General features: G+C 57.4%; 1 protein-coding gene across 1 annotated transcript in view; it reads left to right on the plus strand.

Moving 5' to 3' along the window:
- The first annotated feature begins 234 nt into the window (after nucleotides 1-234).
- Nucleotides 235-22,960, plus strand: part of NIBAN2 (niban apoptosis regulator 2) — a 50,815-nt gene continuing 28,089 nt past the window's right edge. Inside the window, exon 1 of the mRNA XM_061199889.1 lies at nucleotides 235-484. Within this exon, the coding sequence (XP_061055872.1) occupies nucleotides 430-484 (55 nt within the window). The 5' untranslated portion in view covers nucleotides 235-429. The remainder of the gene's footprint in view (nucleotides 485-22,960) is intronic.

A 22,960-nucleotide genomic window follows, 5' to 3' on the forward strand; every position in this document is an offset into this window, starting at 1 on the left:
GATCACGGTCCGGTGCGCCTCCCTCTGCGTCTCTCCTCGGTCTCCCTTTCTCCGACCTTCTCTTTGTTTCCGTCTTGCGGGCGGTCCCGGCATCCCCGGCCCCCTGCCCCACCCGCCAGCCAACCCGCCAGCCCTCCAGCCCGCCAGCCTGCCATCCACCGAGGGGGCGGGGCTCAGCTCCGGGGGCGTGGCCTGGCGGGGCGGGGCGGGGCGCGGTGGGGCTGCTGGGCCGCGGGCTGGGGCGCGAGGCGGAGGCGGTCAGCGGAGCAACGCTGCTAGAGCCGAAGCGCGAGCCGGGCGAGGCCGCAGCCAGGGGAGGCAGGAGCGGCGGGAGCAGGGCTGGCCGGCTCCATGGCGCCAGTGGCGCCCGTCTGAGCAGCGCGGGCAGCGTCAGGCGGCGGCCGGATCGGGCCGCGGCTCTTACTCACCATGGGGGACGTGCTGTCCACGCACCTGGACGACGCCAGGCGCCAGCACATCGCAGGTAAGTCCCTCGCAGCGCAGCGCGCGCAGGGGGTCCGGCGGGGAGCCCCCGGCCACGCCCCCATCCCGGCCAGCCTGCCGGGGTCTCGGGAGGGTCAGGCCCCGGGCAGGGCGGGAGTGGCTGGGGACCAAGACTGTTGTCCAAGCTTGTTTCTTCTCCGTCTGAGCGCCCCTTCCCGGCTCCTTCTGAGGCCGCCCTTCCCCCTCCCGGGGGGACTCGAACTCCCACCCACCCCTTGGAGCCGGGTCTCGTCGGATTCCCCCAACACACTACCGCAGTCGAGCTATAGGAGGGGTCGCAGCCTCCCCTTAACCTTGGGTATCCCCCCCGGAAGCGGTCCAGGCCCACTCGGCCAGCGTGTCCTGACCTTCCCTGGCTGTCCCAGTCCCCCGCTCGCCCTGGCCCCAGCCCCAGTACACGTGGCCGAGGCTTCCAGGGGATTGGCCCATCAAGGCCTGAGACTGAGCCTGGGGAGTGGGCTTAGGATAGATGGGATACACAGGAGGGGCGGGTCAGAACCCCTGTCCTTGGACTCCGGCACAGCAGGGTGCTCCCGCTGGCAGCTTGTTTAGGGGGCTGGTCAAGGCCGGAGCCCAGCCTCCTCAGCCCCCTCCTTCAGCCACCCCTGCACAGTGGCCATTTCTCAGAAGGGCAGCTGCCCCCTCCCCCCTCCCTGGGGAAACCCAGGGACTGCAGCAGGGTCCTGGGTTCCTCGTCCCCAAAACTCAGAGAGTGGAGAGAGAGGGCTGCCTGGGAAACTCAGTTCTGCGTGAGGCTGCCTGGGTGGAACCCCAGCATCTGTTTCCCAGCCATGAGATCCTGGACAAGGCTCCTAATGTCCTGGCCCCTCACAGTTTTCTCCTCTTCGAAATGGGGTGAATGATTTCTTCCTTATTAATAGACTTAAGTGAGCTAATTCACATAGCTTGCTTAGCACAGCCTGGCATAGAGGAGACCCCGGTGCATGCGGTGCTGGTCCATGGAGGATGGAGGGGGAAGCCTATGGAAAGAGGAGGCCATTCCTCTTGGCTGAATCTGCCTTCCTCTGTCTGGTGGACCCAGAGCACGGTGTCCGCCTACACTTACCATGATGTGTCCTGCAGTTCTCTAGAGTTTCAGCAGCTGTGTTCTGCCACTCAGACCCCTGGAGAACAGGAACCAGGGGTCCCTTAATGCCGGGTTCCCACCCCAGCTGGGCACAAAGGTTTGTCCTGTGACTGTGGTCCTGGGCTCACGGCCTGAGATCCCCGTTTGTGCCAGGCCTGGGCCCGGGCGCAGTGGTGAGGGTGATGAAGAAATGAGTCAGACCCTCTCCAGCGTCAGACCAGCAGGGGGTTAAGTCCTGGAATACTTGCTTGTAGGACAGGCCTGGACTCTGGGAGGAGGAAGGCCTGGGCGGAGTCTTCCTGTCCCCTCCCTGTTGGTGGCAGCCTCCTGGGGCTCTGTAACAGTCCATCCATTCACGACCTCCTGTTGGGGCCCCTCACCCGGCCTGGTTGGGGTGTGCTGTGCCTTCTTTGGTGGGGTTTTTCCTCCCTCCACACCCAGCTCTGGCTCTCCCCCTCTTCCCGCCTCCTGGGCTGAGAACTGCCACTTCACAGGGGAGGAGACTGAGGCCACAGAAGGTGAAGTGTCCTCTCCTGGACAGGGTTGGGTTTGTTTTGTGGATGCCAGGCTTGGTGGAAGAGGGCTGTGCCCACTCAGAGCCTGTTGGCCTCTTTCTTCTTAACACTTCAGTGCTATTAATAGCCCTCCTTAAATGCCTCAAATTCCTGGTCCAGACTCACCTGAGGGGGCTCCTTCAGTACCGGGTGGGAGGGGAGGAAACCAGCGAGCCTCCAGCCCCCTCCCACAGAAGGGAGTTGCCTCGGAAATCTCTGTTGTGGGGAATGGGGGCGTGCTTTGCCACCTCCAGTGATCCTCACATCCTCCTCACCCCACCCACGGAGCAGCCAGCACTTTCCTGCAGGACAATTAAAATTCCAGAGCCCTTCCGACCCAGGGACCCAGGGCCGCCCCGTAGAGAAGTCAGCTGTGCTCGGAGCTCGAGGCCTGTTCCTGGTGGGGTTCTGTGGCTTGGCCAGTGGCTCCCGGGGATTTGCACCCGCCCTGAGGAGGTGAGCTGGTGAGTGCCAGCCTGCAAGTCCTGGCAGGGGTCAGGCGCGCTTCTGCCCATGGTGCTGTTTTGCTGTCACTGCGCCTTTCATCCTGGGATTTCAAAGCTCCTGGCAAGCAGGGGCTTGTTCTCACACCAGCGGCCCCGTGGGGCTAGTGGCAGGATGATTCTCTTCCTTCTTTCATGAGGGAGTTTGTGTGGAGGAAGAACCCTGGCCTGGGAGCCAGGAGGCCTGCATAACCTCAGGCAGCCGCTTACTTAACTCTCTTCAGTCTGTTTCTCACTGTGACTGAAAGGGTGTCTTCCCTGCGGGCCATAGTCCCTTCCAGCTCTGAGGGCCTAACCATCCCAAAGTTTCCCCACAAATCTCCTCAGATTTGAGCCAGCTCAGGGTCCCAACATTGACTCCACGGCATTTTAGCTGGCATGACCTTGGGCCAGCATCTGAATCTCAGTGTTCTTTTCTGTAGAATGGGAATAATGAGATAATGCAGGTCAGAAACTTGGCCCAGTGCTTGGGGCATAGTAAGTGCTTAGCAAACAACTGCCATTATTATTGAGATTGTTCTTTACCCTCTGTTCTTGAGAGTGACCAGGTGTTTGGAGTTTGAAGCAAGCAACTGTAGCTGTGGTTTAGGTCCTGTTTCTCCGAGGTTTGTCCAGCCCCTGGGGTCAGGGTTGATGCTGGTTTCTGGGATGCAAGAATCCACCTGGGTTTTTAGAAACCTTGATTACCTACTGTGTTGGCATATGTGTGAGATGGATGTGGGCTATCTGGAGTGGGTCCAGAGAGCAGTGAGGGGGGGACCCATATGACAAGGAAAGAACTAAGACGTGGAGAGGTGGGGGGGAGGGTTAGGCCAACTCACACCTTCTACCTGGCGCAGAGGCCAGGACAAGAACAAGAGTGGAAGTGCCCGCTGGCTCCTATCAGTGCTGTAAGAGGGGTTCTCTGCATGTGGTCTGAGCCACATAAACCAAGATGGAGCAGGTGAGGGAGTGAGCTCACTGTTGCTCGAGGTATGCAAGTAGGGGCTGGGTGCCGTGCCCTTGGCAGGAAACCTGGCCCTGCTTGGTGTGGGTCAGGGGGATGGGGGCTCTGCCTCAAGGACGGGCTTGAAAGACTCAATCATTGCTCCAGAAATTCTGTTGATCAAGATGAAATTGTGGGGGCCAAGGAACCGCCCCCCCCCCCGTGCGCACGCGCACACACACACACAGTGCCCTAAGGTTTATTATCCAAGAGCGCTCGTGCAGAAGTTTGCCAGTGTCTGTGCTCCTCCCTTCTGCCGGCCTCACCTTTCCCCTTGCTAATTCTTTTTTTAAACAGCAGCTTTATTGAAACGCAATTCACCTGCCAGCCAATTCACCCACTTAAAGTGTACCATTCAATGGTTTTTTGTATATTCACAGAGTTGTGCAACCGTCCCCACAATCGATTTTAGAACATTACGTCACCCATCAAAGAAACTCTCCACCCATTAGTAGTCACCCCCGCTTCCCCCTCAGTTCTTCCCAACTCTAGGCAACCACTGCTAATGTCGTCTGATTGCAAAAGTAACACACACGCAAGCAATGTGGGAGTGGAAAGTGAAAAAAGCAGAGCTCTTCCATCTTCCCTCCCTTCAATCCCACTGCCCGGAAGAAATCCCTCAAGATTGGCGTGTCACTGTTTCCAAACGCCCATCTCTGTGTACATACACATTTAACTCTGTTTATAAAAAGAGGTCCAATTATATGTTTCTGTGGTTTGACTTGTTTCACTCAGTATATTGTGGATACCCTTCCATGTCAGAACACGTGAGTCTGCCTTCTTCTGTGGGTGGGTTTCTTTCTGTGCGTGGCGAGGTTTATTTACCCAGACCCCTGTTAACCGACGTTGGGTTGTTTCCAGTGTTTTGCTAGTAATCACGGTGCTGCCCGAACCTCCTTGCACATATCCTGCACCAGGTTCCGGTGACAGAGCGGCCTCAAAATGGAACTCCTGGGTCACGTTTTGATGTGTTGACACAGAGCCTCTGAAAAGGCTGTAAACATTTGACACTCCCTCCTGACAGCATGTGGTACTTCAGTACCAAGTATTATCACCCCTTTTGACAATCAGATATGAGAAAGGGGGTACCTTTTTAATTTATTGAACAGAATAATTAATATCTTTCCTCCAAGTTGATGTTAAAAACCTGCCTTTCCTCATTTGGGCAGTGGTTGAAGGTCCCAGGAGTTTAGGGGTGGAGGGGTCCGCATTTGGCCACGCCCCCACCCAGGTGCGTGGCTTCCTGGATGCAGCTGTGGGCTTTGCAGGGAGCCCAGGCTGGCCGGAAGCAGTGCTCCCCCCTCAATCCCCCCCACCCCCCCGCTGCTGCCCTTAGCCAAGGTCTGGGTCAGCCCCTGGGGGTAAAGCGTCTGGGGATTCTGCCCTGCTCTTGTGTCGTCTTACATAACGTGCTTTTGTTGGCGTTGACCCTGCCCTCCCCCTCCATCCAGCCTCCACTCGTCTGTTCCTTTCCCACTGCTGGGGCCTGAGCTCCGGCCTCGCCTGCTCAGAGCTGCCTCCCATCTCACTCCTCCATCCTTCCCACACACGCTGCCAAAGAGACCTTTCTAAACCCAAACTGGGCCATGGGCCTCCCTTCCTGCCGCCTGAGGAACGAGGTTTAGAGACAAAATTAGGAGTCACTCACCACCATCCTGCAATAACTTTATTCTTTCGTGGTATTTCCCTTCTGTGTTTATTACACATTGCTGAGACCATGACTCAATTTGTGCCTTGCTCCTTGCACTAAACGATTCATAATAAACATCTCTCCCAGGTCATTAGACCCTCCCTGGAAGCGTCCTCCAAAGCTACATCTTGTTCCACCTGAGGCCATCCATGCAGACGTTTTTCTTAGCCTTTCCCCTAATGTAGGACATTGCCATGCTCCACTGTGACCAAATAGGTGGTTTTCAGGGGCAAACTGAGTCACTGTGTTTGTTTCCTTTCCCGCTCTGGTCAGCTTCCCTGCTGAAGAAAGACTCATCCTCTTGCCCTACTCCCCCTCCCCACCCACCAGCCTGCTTCCACCAACCTGGGCGTTTCAAGGGAGGCCCATTCCTGGGAGGCCCGGACACCTCTGAGCATCTTTCCTTGGGAGCGGGCTCAAAGGAGCTGCCGTTGAACTGGGGACACGGACTGATGCCCATGGCGTCTGGGTGTGACCGCGTAGGTCCTGCCACTTCCCCAGCCTGCAGCCTGCAGCCTGCAGGGAGTCCACTGATCTGTCTCCTGCCTGAGGATGGTAGTTGATGGAGTGCGCCCCACCCCCACCCCCCCAGCTCTGAACCTGTAAGATTAGCCATTGTTTAACCGAGCACTTACTCTGTGCCAAGCCTTCCTTTGTTTCTTTGCATCTGCACCCTCCACCTCCCTCCCCAGCATTTTACAGGCCGTGGTTAGGGGCGCGGGGGCAGAGCAGGTTAGTGGCAGGGGGACAGCATGGAAAAGGCCCCAAACAGAGGCAGGCGGTGGGGAGAGGGAGCTGGGAAGGGGAGGAGCCGAGTGGGAACAGCGGCATGTGTCAGAGGCTGGGTTGCACAGATCTGTCCTCCCGTCGTTACTCGGCCGGACTCAAGTCTGCCTCTGGCCGGTCCTGCCCTCCTGCCGGCGCCCCCTCCTCCTCCACAGGCAGAGCTCATGACTCACTCCAGCCCGGGTCTCCTCGTAGCATCCTCCTGCGGTCGGTCGCAGAAATTCCTGAGCTGCTTTTCCTTCCCCTGCCCCACCCCCACCGACTTCCCTGCCTGAGGAAGAAGGGTTTTCTGTCGAAGGTGCTGGGCAGAGTTTGAAGGAAAGATGAAGGCAGATGCCTAGGTTTAAAACCCTCGAGGGTGGAGCAGAGCCATGCCCTTCTTCTGATAGAATCTTAGGGCCTGAGTCATGGAACACTGCAATCTTCTGATCTCCCAGATTTTAAAACTGGAAGAACAGGAAGTGCCCATCTCTCCAGGGCACCTGGTTCCACCCCCTGGGAACCATCTTGGGTTTTTTTTTTTTTTTTTTTTTTTTTTTTACCATCTCGGTTTGGAGGTGTGCTACCTCTGGCCCACAGAGGTGAAGGGACCAGCCTGGTGACACAGTGGATAGTAAGTTAGAAGGAAGCAGGGAGTCCAGAGGTCTGGGCAAAGCTGTGCGTTCAGACTGCTTGGGTGCGAGTCTGAGCTTTGCCACTCGATGGACCGGTGTTTGGGGACAGGTTGACCACCCTCTCTGAGCCTCAGTGTCTTCCTTCCGTTAAAGAGGATGAGATGCTGGCTTCTCAGGGCGTAGAATCAAGAGTGACAGCCCCTGCACAGTGCAGCACGGGGCTGGTGAGTGGTGAGAACACAGCGCGTGGTAGCTCTTATCATGGACACTACCTGGAGGGAGATGGGCCAGGTCTGTCCTGTAGCCTCAGGCACCCAGCCCCCTGCCATGTGTTCCAGGAAGTTGGCATGCCCCAGGTTGAGGAGCACCAGCCTGTGGCCCTGGACATCTGCAGCGGTCAGCAGGCACCTGGAGGGTGGTGAGACGGGCTGTGGTTACACAGGAGAGTCAGTCAGCAGCATTGCCTACTCTGTGTCCGATGTTGGGCAGGGCCCAGGAATGAAGGGGCAAAAGACAGATGGGAACACACCCCCGCTTGCCTGGCCACGTGTCCAGAATTATTTGCTTGATCTGGGTCTCGAGCCTGGTCCTGTTGACTGTTTGCTGTGTGACTCTGAACCAATGGCTATGCCTCTCTGTGCCTTATCTTCCCATCTGTGACCCCCAAGACCAGTATCTACTTATGGGAGTTCTCTGCCTCTGAAAACCTTTTCCTAGTGGTCTTAGGTACCTTCTAAAGGCAGGGCTGGGTGGGTTTGGATGTAAGAAGTTGAGGGAGAGGGTCGCCGTCTGCATGCCTGTGAGAGCCTACAGGCATGTGATGAGCTCTTGCCCCAGACACACTTGGTCATTCTTTTATTCATTCAGTCAATAGTTACTGAGCTCCTACTGTGTGCCAGGCACTGTGCTAGACACCAGGGACACACTGATACCCAAACTCTGACACAGCCCCTGCCCATGTGGCGCTGCCTGGCTGGCTGTCCCTCTTCAGGGTGAGGAGTGTTCTCGGGGCCGGGGGGCGGTGGGGAGACCTTCAGCAGGAAAGTGTGAGAGGGGAACTGGCCCAGTGGGTGAGGGAGGGATGGGGTGAAGAGGAGGGAGCCACATAGGCTGGCCCTAAAGAAGAGGGGACTTTGTCCTGAGTGTGCTGGGGAGGCCTAGGAGGGTGGGTGAGAGGGGAGCCCAGTGGTGAGAGGGGCCCAAACCAGTGCGGATGGGGTACAGTCAGGGGACGTGTGTGTGTGTGTGTGTGTGTGTGTGTGTGTGTGTGTGTATAGGGGTGATGGAGCAACCAGGCCTTGGTGATGGTGATGTGTGAGGTTGGGAAGATCTGGTGCCTGTTCTTGGCCCTGTGGGATTGATGGACCCCCCCATAGGCTGTTTTATTGAGGTAGTCAGGGGTCCTAGCTGCCCCTGCTCCCATTCCTTTGATGACAGGAGACTCACTCCCTTCCTCAGCAGCTCTGAGTATGAGAACATTTGCTTCCAGGGGCAGAGTGGAAAGAGGGTGGGCCTGGATTCTGAGGACCTGGCTTCGAGATCTTGTCTCAACTGCCCCGTCATTTGGCAGGTGCCTTCCCTTCCCCTGGCCTCAGGTTCCTCATCTGTAAAGTGGGCCTAAGGTAGCCCAGATGTGCTCGGTTATTGTGAGGGATCAACGAGCTGATGTGGGAAGTGCTGGCTCCTGTTATGACCAGTCATTACTGTTGCGCATCATCCTCGATAGGACACTGGCCGAGGGAGTCCTTCCTCTCAGGGGAACAAAAGTGCAGGGCATGGGCCAGGGCGCGGGGTCCACCTGCAGGGCCAGAGGCTCCAGTGGGTAACCAGGCACCCAGGAGGGGCAGAGGAAAAATGGATTGTGGTTTGGGAAGTGTGAACCCCACTTTCCCACGCACATATCTGTGGCCAAGCCAGCCGCAGCTGCTGTCCTTCCTCCCCACGCCTGATAGAGCTGTTTGTGTCCAGCCAAGTTTGTGAAGCCAGAATCTTCTAGAAGTGGAGTCCCTTGGGCAGGAAGCTACTCACCCTCTTGTGCTTTACCTGCCTCTAATCCTTCCCACCTGCCAGGAGCCATTTATGGGTGCAGCCTGGGAGGCAAGAGTCTCAGGGCTGGTGCCAGGTGACCTCTGGCAAGTCCTTCTTCCTCTCTGGCCCTGCTTTGCCAATCTGTGCAATGGGGCGCTAGCACAATCTCTAGTACCCTCCTGGCTCTGACCTCTTGGGAGCCTGTGGGCCTTGGGCTGTGTTGAAGGCACAGAGCAGGTGCCCAGCAATTATTTATTGTGTGATGCCATCTTGCTGTGGAGGGAAAGAACCCGCTCTGAAAACTGTCTTGTGCTGGGCCTGAGCTGGGTGGTGGGGATGAAGCAGTGACGCGAGCCCTGATCTCATGGGACTCATGCCATCCAAGACGCTTCCATCAAGCTGAACGCAATGTGGTTTGTGTTACAAAGACAGTGGATCTTTATGTTTTCTAAAGTGCATGTTGGTTTTAAATTTGGTCAGCCCAACTCAAGAGGCAGCATGTCTGGCCTTGACCAGGAGGCAACTGGCTTCTGCCAGCAAAGGCCCCGTGGCCTTGGGCAAGTTACTCTCCGCCTTCAGAAAAATGGGAAGGTGATCCCTGCCTCTGGGGCATGTGAAAATTCTGGGAGGCAGTTGCTCCTGGCACATGGAACCCGCTGGGTAAATGGCAGTTCCATTTAGCTGAGTCCTTGGAGGAGCAGTGTCATTTGCCTGCCAGGGATTTTAGGAGTGATGGGACCTCCAGAGGGGCGTGGGCTGACAATTGCACTTCTGTTTCCATTTTTGTTTTTTGTTTGTTTTTTTGGAAGTGTTCGCTGGAGAGGAGTGGGAAGGGGAGAAAAGAGAACAGGGCTGAAGCTTTGGGGAGTCTGGGCCCCACTGGGCTGCGGAGCTGCGGTTAGCATGGAAGGTTCGCTCGCGGCCTGGCCTGCTGAGGCCACAGCTCCCCCTTGCCCTGAGTTTGGAGCTTGCTGATGGGCCGTGGCTGCTTTCCTTTTCCTGGCCCAGACCTCCCTGCTCGCCAGGAAGGACCCTTTGCAGTCATCTGACCAATCCCCTCCTCCATTTCATAAGTGAGTAAACTGAGGCCCAGAAAGAGGAAAGGACATTCCCAGGGTCTCAGAGGTTGCAGACCTGGGACGGGAACCCAGGGCCCTTTCCATTCCTGGACACCCCAGACAGCAAAGGCTGGTCAGGAAGGAGCGATGGGCCCGGGTGGGGCTGTGAAGGTTATAATTTTGAAAACTGAGTAAACAAACAAGCCCTCTATGAGAGAAGCGGCCCTGTGCTGGCCTCACAGATAGGCCTGTGTCTGAGGAGACAGCCCAGGCCTGTCCACATGCAGACAGCTAGGTGTTGTGGAGGATTAAAAAAAGCCAAGCTACCTTCCCCTCCACCCCCACTGCCATATTTCAGGCTGCCAGAAAAAGGAGCTGGGAGAGGCCTGATCCCCCAGGACGACCACTGCTCAGCCCGGCCGAGGGCAGCCCTCCGGGCTCTGCTCAGCACGGTCACGGCTCACTGTGGGGCTTTGGGCAGGGGGCTTCCCCTCTCTGGGCCTCAGTTCCCCCATCTCGAAAATGGGGGCGATTCCATCTCTCAAGGAGGGTGGCGGGGGGCAGGGGGTGGGACACGATTTGGGCTGAGTGGCTGAACACAGCGAGCCCTTTCTCTCACCCTGACCTGAGTCTTTGTGGCCAGAGGTGAGGCCCCCTTCTCAGGGCAGAAGGGTTACTTTCTCAGGCCTGCTTGCTCCTGGGAGACAAACCTCCACTCCGAGTTGGGCTGTAGCAGGCCACCCAGCTCAGCTTTCCTGTTTTCCTGTTGAAATTGTGGCAGAATCTGAGAGGAGGTGCTTCTGGGGCCTGCCCTGCAGGCTGGGGGCCGGGCCGTGGTCAAGCCTGGAGCCCCCCAGGGTGGGGCTCAGCAGACTTCCTGTGTGATTAGGGGCAGAGCCCCTCGGCTCCCCTCCCCTCTTCCTGAGTCCCCCGTGTGGCTTCTGAGAGTCCAGCACCGTGGAGGGGAGCTCGGCCTAGCCTCCATGCTGAGCCTCATTTTCCACCGGGGTTCAATGAAAGATTTGGGCGAGAGCCTCTTGGGGGTCCTCTGGGCCAAGTTCTAGGCCCTGAGAGGCCTTGCAGGACCCACGGACTAAGCCTGCAGCCAGGAGTGCTGTTCCCTGGACCCACTCGTGGCAGGCTGGGTTGGGGCCTCCTCCGGGTGCCTCATGTGGCTGTGGTCCTAGGTTCTTGTCCGTGATATGAGCACTATGAGGCAGACAGTGTGGCCTCGAGGGACAGAGCTGGCTCCACTAGCTACTAGCCAGGTGCCCCTAGGACAGTTACTGTGGCTCTTGATGCCTTGGTTTCACCAGCTGTAAAATGGGAATGATAATACTACTTCCCTTATTATACTGGATATGCTTTTAAAGTAAAGGTTAAATTGCATTATGTACATTTATCAGTTACATTTATGCATATTTAACACAATGTCAGGCATAGTAAATGCTCAATAATCAATAGCTATAATTAAAATTTGTTACTTTAAATTAATTCCTTAGCAGTGAATGAATGAGTAAATGTCCTGCAAGGTTTCCATCTCGCAGCACAGGGACCTGAAGCTATTTGGATGAAGGGTCTGGTGGGTGCAGAGAGTGCGTTGGGGGGTATGGAGGGGTGGGGCAGACGTGGGCAGGGGCACGGCCCTGGCTGGTTCTGACTTCCCCTCTGCCCTTCTGGAAGGAGTGTTTGCCCCCAACCTTGGTCTGAGACCACAGGCCGGGAGTGCGTGCAGCGGCGCACACACAGCTTCCTCTCTCCAGGAGTGTATTCCTCTCAGTCTGACTCACTGGCTTTGAGTCTTTTGTTCTTGTCCTTGAGCCCCAAGGGTGAGGCCGGGAGAGGCAGGGCCCAGGGACTTGATCTTGGGTGGGCCGACCCTCCCCCTGGCTCCCGACCTCTCTGGGCGCTGGGCCTCTGGGACTAAGCCCTGGTGTGACAGGCTGGGGATGGGACACCTGGGTCCTGGCACCCCGACTGACTCACTGTGCGTCAGGCGCAGGGGCACACCTTGACTGAGGGCCCACTGTGTGCGTGGCACCCAAACCAAGCTCACCCGGGCCCTGCGCACGTAGAGCTAGCTCAAGGTTTGGCTGGAGGGATGCACTGAACAAGTGGTTACCGACCAATCATTAATTAAATAATTATCAGAGGGCACATCGTGATGAAATGACCACGCTCCTAGAGAGCTCGCCCATGTGGGCCCTGCACCAGGCCCGGGAGGAGCTTGGCCACCCGATCTCTCAGCGATGCCTGTTATTTGCCCTCCTGTCACATGAGGAAACAGGCTCCTGGTGGCCCAGGGACTCTCCCAGAGTCCTCCAAGTGGCCCAAGTCCCTTCCCCTCTTGGTGTCTCAGTTCCTGGTCAGGAAAACGGGTCCGTCCAGGAGGGGTGCTGTGACAGGCCGGGGTCCTGCTGCTGGCCCCTCCCAGGGCCTGGGATGTCATCTGGCTTTTAGGACAATGACCACCAGCCTTGGGGACTGCATAGCCATTGAAAGTGAAGATGTGCTGTACGTCTGCAAGTATGTATGTCTGTGCAGGTGTAGAAAAAATATAGAAGGAAATTCATCAACATGTCAATAGAGATTTTGCGGGGGGTGGGTGGATGGATGAGACTCGGGGGGGTTCACACCGGGAAGTGGTGGATTGCTTCTCCAGCATGGAGTCTCTCTGCACCAGACAGTGTAGGTGGGCGTGGTGGGAACAGTGGGGCGAGCGGCGCGTGCGGTTCTCATCCAGCTGGGCGGGTCTGTGACCCACCAGTCCTCCAGCCCTTAGGCACCCCACTCACTGCTCCGGCCAGGACGTGGCCCAGGCCCCCGTGTGATGCGCAGGCCCGCTGGGTGCTTAGAGCTGGACGTCGGCTGCTGAAGGTGCGTGAGGCGGAAGGCTGGGCTCGAGGACCCCTTTCTGCAGTGCTCAGGGCTCCCCCTCTGCCTTGTGGCCTCAGCTCTCTGTGTCTCTGTTTCCCCATGTGTAAAATGGGGATGGCATAACCACCTCGCAGTGTTGTGAGCTTTATGACGGAAGCCATGCCTGGCTCCTGGCACGAAGTGAACCCTCAGAGCTGAGAGTTTCTGCCCTTGGGGTCTGGCGCCCCCGCCAAGGTCAGGGCTTCCCTCCCAGAGGAGTCCTGGCAGGCTGGACTCAAGCGACAGGATGGTATTAAGTCAGGTCTTGGCAGTGAGCTCTGACCTCCCCCTCAGACCCACAATGGCTCCCACCTGCCAGCATCCAACAAAGGTCACCTCCTCAGCCCCTGGAGGCTGCACCTTTCAACTCTGAGCTTCCTCAGAGCTCCCCCTTTTATTGTTGTCATTACACAAGCAATATCTAATATCAAAGAAAAATTAGAAAATAAAGAGAAGTAACAGGAAGAAGATGAAAATCTACAGTGGGCTGTGGGCATCTGCATCCTGGTCATCCCCCTGAAGCATGTAGAATGGCTACAGAATATTCCATTATGGCCGCAATAGCCTGCCTTTTAACTTGCTCAGCCAAACGCCTATCGCTGGGCACTTGGGTTGTTTCTATTTTTCGTTGTTGCAGGCAGTGCTCTGTTGGACAGCCTTAAATCATTTCCATGGGGTTAATCCATCGATCCCACCATTGTTTGAGAGCCTGCTCAGCGCCAGGTCGTGTGTGGGGCTGGGGGTGCCGGATGGGGAGGCAACCATGGTCCTCATCCTCCCAAGGACCCCTTTCTGGGAGGAAGGACCCAGCATGGAACCCCCGCCGAGGTGGGGAGTGAGGGCATCTCTGGGAGCCAAGGGAGCAGCAGTGACCCAGACTTGGAGGGTCAGGGAAGGCTTGTTGGGGAAGGGGATGTGTAGGTGAGACCCAAGGCATGAAGAAAGAAGAGTCATAGGTAGAGGGGCAGCTCTGCAGAGCCCCAGAGCCGAGAGAGTGCAGGTATTTGGGGGAACCAGAATTGCCCAGAAATTGGTTTTGCCGTGGTTCTTGCTGGCCATGGCAGCAGTGCCCCACATGTGCACTACCCTTTGTGGTTGTTTTTCAAAGTGCTGGTACATCTGTCCCCCGCCCCCCGTGGGGCTGGGATCTTCCTCTAATGGGGGACACAGAAGCAGGGTGACCTGCCGGCCCCAGGTGAGAGTCCCGCAGACACACCCCCCTCCGTCCCTTCACCTCACCCCAGGCTCAAGTGCAGGGCCTGCTCAGCTCCAATTTCCCAGGCCCTTTGCAGGTGCTGTATCATTTGACAGAATCTGCCAGAAGAGGAAACTGAGGATCCGAGCTTAGGTGACAGCTCGGTTTGCGTGACGGGGTGGTGACCTTTTCTGCTGCTGATGTGTGACCTTGGGCTGGCCTGGCCGGCTCCAGGTGCCAGGCCCCACCTGTATAGGAAACGCCCTACTGGGATTGGAGAGCCCCTGGCAAACACTGCCTCCGGGGCTGGGAAGGGTCTGTCCCCAGGCCTGAGCTGGCCTTTCTGGAAAACCCCAACCTTTTCCTGTGTCGTAAGATGCCTGGGAGACCGAATCGAGGGCTCTGGTGTAATCTCACAGCCAGGGACAGGTTTTATGTGCTTGGTGTTGTGCTTGGTGCTGGGGATAGGTCATGAACGGGACAGACAGGGTCCCTGTCCTCGTGGGGGAAACAGACACCAGTTAATTGTTCAAGCAAAGTTATGCTGATGACTAACGGGGTTCTGCCCTGAGTGGGGGGTGTGGCTGTCAGGGACAGTCACAGTCTGAGGAAGGCCTTGAGGGTCCAGCCCGATGGAGTCCAGCCCCTTCACTGGACAGACGTGCTGGAGAGCCAGGGAGGGTGAGGGACTTGCCCAGGGTCACCCAGTCACGGTCAGGTGCCTGGACTCAGGCCCCAGGGCTTTTTAAAAATCTTTTGGCCACACCACGTGGCATGTGGGATCTTAGTTCCCCAACCAGGGATTGAACCCACGCCCCTTGCGTTGGCAGTGCAGTGCCTTAACCACTGGACCGCCAGGGAAATCCTAGGCCCCAGCGCTCTTAACCCTGCATCACCGCCTGGAATCTGGGCTTGGAATCTGTTATCACTGCCAGGGGAGACAGTGAGCCCGTCCCCACTCACCCTCAACTAACCCCCGGAGAAGCAGACACAGAACGTGGGCCTGTTGGCCGAGAGCAGAGTTTCCCATGAAGCACAGGTCGGCGGGGGGGCATGCAGACACCTGGAACAAGGAATGTGAAGCTGGCAGGGCCTCCCAGGGGATTTGCCCTTGTACCTTCCCTTCTGGGCCTGCTGGAGCCCGAGGAGACATGCAGCTGGTGACCCCAGGGTGGGACAGGGCCTGTGTCCTTTGCTGGCTCAGGAGGGCAGGCCACTGGAGTCTTGTTATTTGAATAAACTTTCCATCTTCTATCTGCGTGAAGCCTCTCCATTGCCGAGGGTCCCTGGCATTCCAGCCTGGGATTGGGTTTCCTAATGGCCCAGCAGCGAGCACATGAGTGAATTTTCATAGTGGCTCATCTTCCTTCTCCCTCCCTTCCTGGGCTGGTCTCCCTTTGCTGCTTCCTCGCTGCCTTGAGCCCTCCCCCTGCTCTCACCCCACTTCCCTCTGGACCCAGGAAGCCAGCACTGCAGGCAGCAGTGTGTGTGTGTGTGTGTGTGTGTGTGTGTGTGTGTGAGAGAGAGAGAGAGAGGGAGAGGGAGAGGGAGGGAGGGATAGAGCGATAGATAGGAAGATAGATGAACAGACAGATAGATGGGCAGGAGGATGGGCAGGGGGAGGCAGCAGCTTGGGAAGGAGGCTGACTTGGACTTAGTGAAAAGGATGGTGTCAGAGGGCACTCGGCTAATGAAATGTGCGGGATTTGTGTGTCTGTGTTTAGCCTTTTTTCCATTAGGCTTTGGCCACAGTAACTGGCACTTATTAGTGATTGGCTCTTATTAGAATGGCAGCTGACATTTATCGGGCTCTTACCAACAATCAGGCAGAGTGCCAAACACTACTCACACATTCTCTTATTTGGTCCTCACAACAACTCTTTGAGGTGCTATTTTTACCCCCATTTTATGTATAAAGAAACTGAGGCTTGGGAAGTTCATGGTCAGTAGCAGAGCTGGGTCTGTCTGTGTTATATCTTTTTTTTTTTTTTTGGCCCAGCCTCGTTGCATGCGGGATCTCGGTTCCCCGACCAGGGATCAAACCCGTGCCCCCTGCAGTGGAAGTGTGGAGTCTCCATCACTGGACCTCCAGGGAAGTCCCTGTCTGTTGTGTTGTTACTGCTAACCTCTCTCCTGGGACAGAATCTTCTCCATAGCCTCCTTGCCAATTGGCCATCCAGCTTCTGCTTGTATACCTCCAGTGACAGGGAGCTCCCTACTCTATAGGGGCCACCTGTCCCACCACTGGGCACCTAAGATGGAAAGCCCCTTCTGGAGTCCTGTCTGCCGTGGGTCACTCGAGAACAGGCTCCCTTTCGGCCGGGGCCTGGCTATGACTGGCTTTGCACGGCATCTCTTTTCCTGAGAATTATCCAACTCTTTTGTTTTGGGAGTTGAGCTAGGTCCTCCCTTTTTTCCCTTAACAGTCCTTACCGGCTACTCAGCCCTTTACAGCATCATTCGTCACATACTGAGCAAGCCTGAGCAAACTTGATGTTGAAACCATAGAGGTATTTTCATTAGCATTGATCTGGACGTCTTAGTCAATTCAATCAGACAAGAAAAAAGAGAGAGAGGTATAAATACAAGATACCAGGAAAGCAAGACACTGTGGTCCCGCCCTGGTGGAGTTCAAAGCACTTTCCCATCTAGCCTCGCCCTTGGCCTTGCCACCCTGTGAGGCTACCTGTGGGAAGTGGAGGTTCAGAGAGACAAGGAACTTGCCCAGCTGCAGTGCCGTGGAGCAGAGGAGCTGTGGTCCACCGAGGTTTGGTGGCTTGTGGTTTGTTGGGTGTTTGCTTTCTGAATCTTCATTGATGTTTCTCTGTCCACTTCTCCTTTCTGAATAGTTAACCTCTGAGGGACAAGGGCCCAGAACGACTGGACCCCAAGCATGTTACCTTCCCATCCTCTGAATGGCCTGCAGAGGGACCGGGTAGCTGCTGTTTTGATTCCACTTTTCTGGTCCCCATTTCATGGCACGAAACACATCACAGAAAATTGCCAGTAGCACAGGTGGACACACGGTGGGACCCCTGAGCTTGTGAAAGACCCCACTGCCCAGCTGACGACTCATCCCCCGGCCACCGACACTCGGGCAGGTGGAACTCCTTTCAGTTATTCAGGCATCCTCATTGGTAATACAAGCCCCCATCTGCTCAGGCTCTGTGGCTTTACTCATTTCATTGAATCCTTATGACAACCCGACGGGGCGGGGGCGGGTACCACTGTTACTCCCATTTTTACAGCCCAGGAAACTGAAGTTCAGAGAGAATTAAGCCACATGTCCAAAGTCCTACAGTCAGTGAGCAGTGGGGTTAGTATTTGAACTGAGATCAAATTCTAGAACCTCGACACTACACTGTTCTGTGGAAGTGCCCTTCTCGACACAGGAAGGTACTCAGAGATGTTTGCGGAACAGATGAATATTTTCTCGCGTGTCTGAATCTGTGCATTCCCTGTGTCTTGTGCTTGGCATGCTCTCCCTGCCCAGACCTCCTCCTTCACCTTGCCAGCACCCCTTCACGTCTCGGGTGCCGCCTCCTCCTGGAAGTCTTCCCGACCCTGCAGCCTGGGTTAGCTGCCCCTCCTCTGGCTTCTGCTGCTGCTGCCAGCCCCATGGTAGGTTTTGTTGACAGTCTCCCTCATTAGACAACAGGGAGTGGGTTTGTCTAACTCACTCCTGAATGCCCAGTGCCCCGTGGTTGATGAATGAATGAATGAGGGCAACACAAAACCTTTCTCGGCCAGCACGGTGGGGCCCCGGAGACCCTCACCTGTCCTTGGTGCTGCCCCCAGCTACCATTTTGGTTGATCCTGAGCTGACTGACGGAGGACGTGGATTTCAGGCTGTCTCCAGCCCCTTGCCTCTTGGTGGCTGGTGGGAGGGGCTGGGTGGTGATGCTGGCTATCAGGCTGGTCACGGAGGAGGGGCTTAGGCAGCGAGTTCTGCCTGGGATCTTAGGGTCTAACTCTAGTCTGTGCGCTAAGGGGAAAGTTGGTGGTGGGTTCTCAAACGGGTCCGGGCCTGTGGTGGGCACCCGCCAATGTGAGGGTGCCGTGGTAGAGTGCCCTGGGCGCCCGGTCCAGCCGCAGCGCTCTGCACTTTGGGCGGAGAGCAGGCATGTGTTGAGGGGCACCACGGCCTGGGGGCAGTTTTGACAGATGGCCAGGTCCCAGGCTAAGAGGGCTCAAGCTCCAGTGGGCGTGGCAAGGAAGAAAAGAGCATGCAGGTGAGGGATGTTGCTGAGAAGTCAGTAGGAACGGGGATTGGGTGTGAGCGGGATGGAGGTTAGTGTTGACAAAGTCACCGTCACCGATCAGCCGCCTCTGTGCCCGGCCTGATGACAGCAGCCGTACGGGGGAGAAGCTGATTATCCCCAGTGCACGGGGGAGAATACTGAGGCTCAGAGCAAGGCTCCGGCCCATGGAGCTGGGATTTGTTCCGTGTCTGTCTGGCTCCCAAGCCAGGGTGGGCTCTCTGAGGCAGGAGGATGGGGGAAGTGGAGCTGGGTGAGCGGTGTAAGGAGGTTGGTCCTGCAGGCTGCCTTGAACCTTCCTTTCCATCCTTCATGGCTCTGTTGGCCTGGGGTGTGGCCGTGGCAGGGCCTGGTGCAGGACACCAGCCTCTGGAGACCAATGAGAGTGGAAGTGGCACAGGGCAGGTGTGGGTGGGCCGGTCCTGCCCTGGGTCGGGGGTGCTGCAGGGGGCCTTGGCACCCCTTCTCCACCTGCCCCAGCTTGGGTCTGTGTTCCCAGAGAGCAGGGACTCCTGGGTCTGGGCTCCCAGAACAAGCCACCAACTGTCGGGTGCCCACAGCCGACACTGGGCTCTGCCAGGCGGGGAGGCAGGGGCTGGAGGGGATGAGGGGGCCTTTGTTTCCTTCTGTTTGTGTCAAGATGGGAATCGACTTCCTGCCGCTAAGGCGGCCTCCTCGGGGTGTAAGGGAAGGGCAGCCCCTGGCGGGTGCGGGTCTGCGGTCTGCCTTTGGGGGGTGGGGCACTTCCATGAGCCTCCACTTCGCCCCCCCCTCCATCCCCCTCCTTCCTCCGAGCATGCTCTCCCACCAGACCTGGGTCGCTGAGCCGTGGTTAAATATTTGCTAACCGAGAAGAGCTTTAAAGGCAGCTTTGTAAGGGATCCTGGCCGGCTCCTCCTGGTCCCACTGCCTTGCCCCAAAGCTGCCTTCGTGCTGGGAGACCTGGCTAGCCTCTACCCTGCTCAGCCTCTACCCTGCTCAGCCTCCCTCCCAGGCCTCCGGGGCCTCCATTTTGGCATCCGAAACTGGGTGACCTTCCACCGCGGGTTGTTCATTCAGCACTCGTTTGTCGAGCACCCTTCTGGGCCAGACGTGAGCCTGGCGCTGGGTCTCAGTGTCACCACCGCCCCCCTGCCCCCCACAGACAGTCACGGTGGTTGCAAAAACCACCAAGGCTGTGGTGGTGGAGACTTCGGGGCACTGGACTTGTCCTGGCGGGGGTGGTCCTGAGGAGGTGACGTCCAAGCCTGGGGAGGAGGGGGAGGAGATGGCCAGGCGGAGAGGGTGGGCTCTGGGAGAGGGTTCCAGGCCAGAGACCCCAAGACCAGAGGCAGTTTTTCTCACTGGGTGCTGAAGCCCCAGACTCCTCTCCCCAGGCTGCTCTCAGGAGGAGCTGGGCCACTGACAAGGCTAGGGGGCCCTGGCTGCCTCTTCCCCACTCCCCCAGCCTTGGTTTCCCCATCTGTCCAATGGAGAGCTTGGACTTGATCTCAGAGTGCCCTTCCTAGGTCCGGTGGCCTGTTATTAGCGTATGTGCCTGGCCCATTAATGAGGGAACACGCTAGAGCAGGGGTTCCACAGGTGCTGAAGGTTAAGATCACAGCCACGAATCTTTATAAGGCTCACGTGGCCCTTTGTTAGCAGCAAAACCAACATCTCCTGAGGGCGCTTTAACTGTTAACGACAGAAGCTAACATCTCCCGAGGACCCCTAGTCACTGAGTGAGGAGGGAGGGGGAAACTATCACCTTATGCCCATTTTACAGGCGAGGAAACTAAGGCCCAGAGAGGCCATTCTGAGCTCCGGGCTTGCTTCTTGCTTCCTGCTTCGAGCTTGGCCCCAGAACACACCTGCCTCTGTGAGAAACGCACTCTCCTCTCCCAAGGCTGGTGCCGCGCTGGGCTCCTGGGATACAGACGTGACCGAGATGCCACCCTGACCTGGGGAGCTGCCAGGCGAGTGGGGAAATGTTGCCAGAGAGTCAACAGGGACTCCTGACCTGTGACTTGCACAGTTCTAGGTACTGGGGTAGAGTGGTGAACAGAGGCTGGCTTGGCTTCATGTCCTGGTTTTGCTCTTGCCTGTGTGATGTTGGGGAAATCACTTCACGTTTCTGAGCCTCTGTTTCCTCATCTATAAATGGGTTTAACAATAAATCTGGGTGAGGGTTGAATGAAATAATGTTGACGATAATTGCTAACATAGATGGGAGCTGCCTTCGTGCCTGGCATTGGGCTAAATGTTACATGCATTAGCTCATGCCCCACTTATTATTATAATTACGTGCAAATGGGAAACTGCAAAGCATTGTGATGGAGGAGATGATGTCTGAGTAGGGCTCTGAAGTCTGGCTAAGAGTTTGAACTGTGGAAAAGAGGGGGAAGGGAGCTTCAGGCAGAGGGCACAGCACAAGTGAAAGTGTGGAGGTGGGAAGGTGGGACATTGGGGAGGGAGGGAGGATTGAGATCCTGAAACTGATTTGGCGTGATGCGTTTGCGGGCGGCAGTGTGCCAGGCCCCGTGGCAGGTGCTGAGAATTCTGTGATGGATGAGCCTTGGTCTCTGGGGTCCGGCGAGATCCTTTACAAAGTGCTTCGCGTGACTGTCTCCGGTATGTTTCCACCGCCCGGAGAGCCTGGGTTCGAGTCCCAGCTTGGATTTGGGGTTCGCCACTTGACAGCTGGCTGGCTTTGGACAAGCCACTGGGCCTCACAGCCTCTGTGTCCTCAGTGGGGGTGATACCTGTACCCACTTCCTAGGGCTGTTGCCAGGGCTCAAAGTGTGGCAAATCCCCCTGCAGGGTGCTGGGCGTCACCAGCCGGCATGGTGCTTCACCAGCTGTGTGAGGCCGGGTAGGCTCCTTAGCTGCCCCATGCTTCCATTTCCCCCTGAGTCCTCGGGGGTGATGAGGACCCTCCTTTCTCGGCGCTGTCTTGATGTCCCACGTGAAGCACGGAGCTGGCGTACTGTCAGGTGTCCATTGTTACCGGGCCTTGGCACGCTGGGGGCTGCTAGATTACGGAGTGAGGCTTTTCCTTGTTCATAACTGGCCCCAGGGAAGGGGTGACCCAGCAGAGGGTCCCTGCGGGGCACCTGAGGCCAGCAGGGAGGAAGCCTCGAGGGTGGCAGCCACCTTCCCCAGGAGGAAGGACAGCATGGTGCACATTCTCATGGCCCCGGGACCCAGCCGCGGCCCCCGGGTCGGGCATTCCTTTCTGTGGTGAGGAATCTCTGGGGCGGGTGTGGAGCTGTGCTGCTCGGTGCGGGCGGCAGCTCCCCACCGGCGCGGGGGGGGGGCCCTGGCTCAGGACCTCTGCCTCTGGCCTCTCACTCGGGGCTTCCTTCCTGTTCCTCCTTTGTGCCAGGTCCTGTCCCAGATGTGGCGGGTACTGCCTGGGCGTATCAGACAGGGCACAGGCCTTACCCACTGTGCAATCAGCGGGGGTGGGGGGGGGGCGCTGGGCGAGGAGGTCCCACCCAGCCTGGGGACATCCCGGGGGAAGGGATGGTGCAGTGGAGAGTGAGAAGGGAGGGGTGTCCCTGACCCGGAGGGACCCCACGGGGGAGGAAGGGCACCCAGGGGTCTGCGGGCACGCCGAGGAGCTTGATCTTTGTCCTAAAGGCAGTGGGAACCATGGAAATTTTTGAGCAGGGGAGATTCAGGGTGAGAGTTGTAACAAAAAGATCCCCGTGGTTCCTGTGTGTGGGAAGGATCAGAGGGCGCCAGGAGCCGAGAGGGTAGAAATTTGGAGGCCGTGGCAGGGGTAAGATGGGAGGGGCCTGGTGTGGAGGTGGGCTGAGCTGCACTGGCCTCTCGACCAGCCCCTGGTCAGCTAGGACGCCCACCTCACCCTGATGGTCTTGCGCGGGGGAGCAGGACACGGCTGGGGTGGGAATCCTCTTGGGTCCAGAAGTCAGATGACCCTGGATCAGTCCCTTGCCCTCGCTGGGTGCTGTCCCCCTTCTGGACAAGGACTGGCCTGGGCGGGGGGCACCCAGCTGTCCTGTCCCCTCCTGGCTCTGGCTCTGGCTCTGTAGGGTTCCAGCTGCTGGTTCAGGCTCTTCTCACGGGTGAGCTGCCAGGCCTCCTCCCCTGCCGGCTTCCCCACCGATTACAGGTCCTGAGCAGGAGCCGTGTCAGCCTTTCTGACGGTGGCCACACACAGAGCCAGTGCTGTGACGAGCCCCAGGGGCTGGCAGTCTGGAAGGTGGAGGTGAGATGCATTTGCCCAAACTTTTGTTCCCTGTTAACACTCAGACTGTTCTGGGTCCATATAATTTATAAGCTGTGTGTCCTTGGAGGAATCACTTAAACTCTCTGAATTTCAGTTTTCTTCTATGTAAAGTGGGGACAGCACATAGAATAACTCGTGTAATGTGCAGTGCCATCCTGGGTCCAGAGGACCTGCTGAGCAAGTGGCTGTTGCTGTTATGTGTTAGTAGTGATAATAGGGGGTGTTGAGCAGAAAGGCCCTGGGCCGGGCACTGAGGGCTGGCATGCCGACCCAGCTCTGTCAGGACATGCTGTGTGACCCTAGGAGAGCATCTCCACTGCTCTGGACCTCAAGCTTTCCTGGCTGTGCCAGGCAGATGATGGAGATGGTGGTACTTCGGACAACTCTGTGACACAGGGAAACTCAGTCCCTGCCCCCACTCTGCCTCTGCTGTCCCTTTGGCTCTGGGGTGGGTGGGGTTGGTATCCCCGGTCGCCTCCCCCACCTTCCCGCCCCGGGACCTGCTTCCTTGAGCTCTGGGAACCAGGCAGGCAGGTTGTGGCCCTGC

Source organism: Eubalaena glacialis, chromosome 9 (genome assembly GCF_028564815.1).
Source record: "Eubalaena glacialis isolate mEubGla1 chromosome 9, mEubGla1.1.hap2.+ XY, whole genome shotgun sequence".
In the NCBI taxonomy this organism is placed as follows: Eukaryota; Metazoa; Chordata; class Mammalia; order Artiodactyla; family Balaenidae; genus Eubalaena; species Eubalaena glacialis.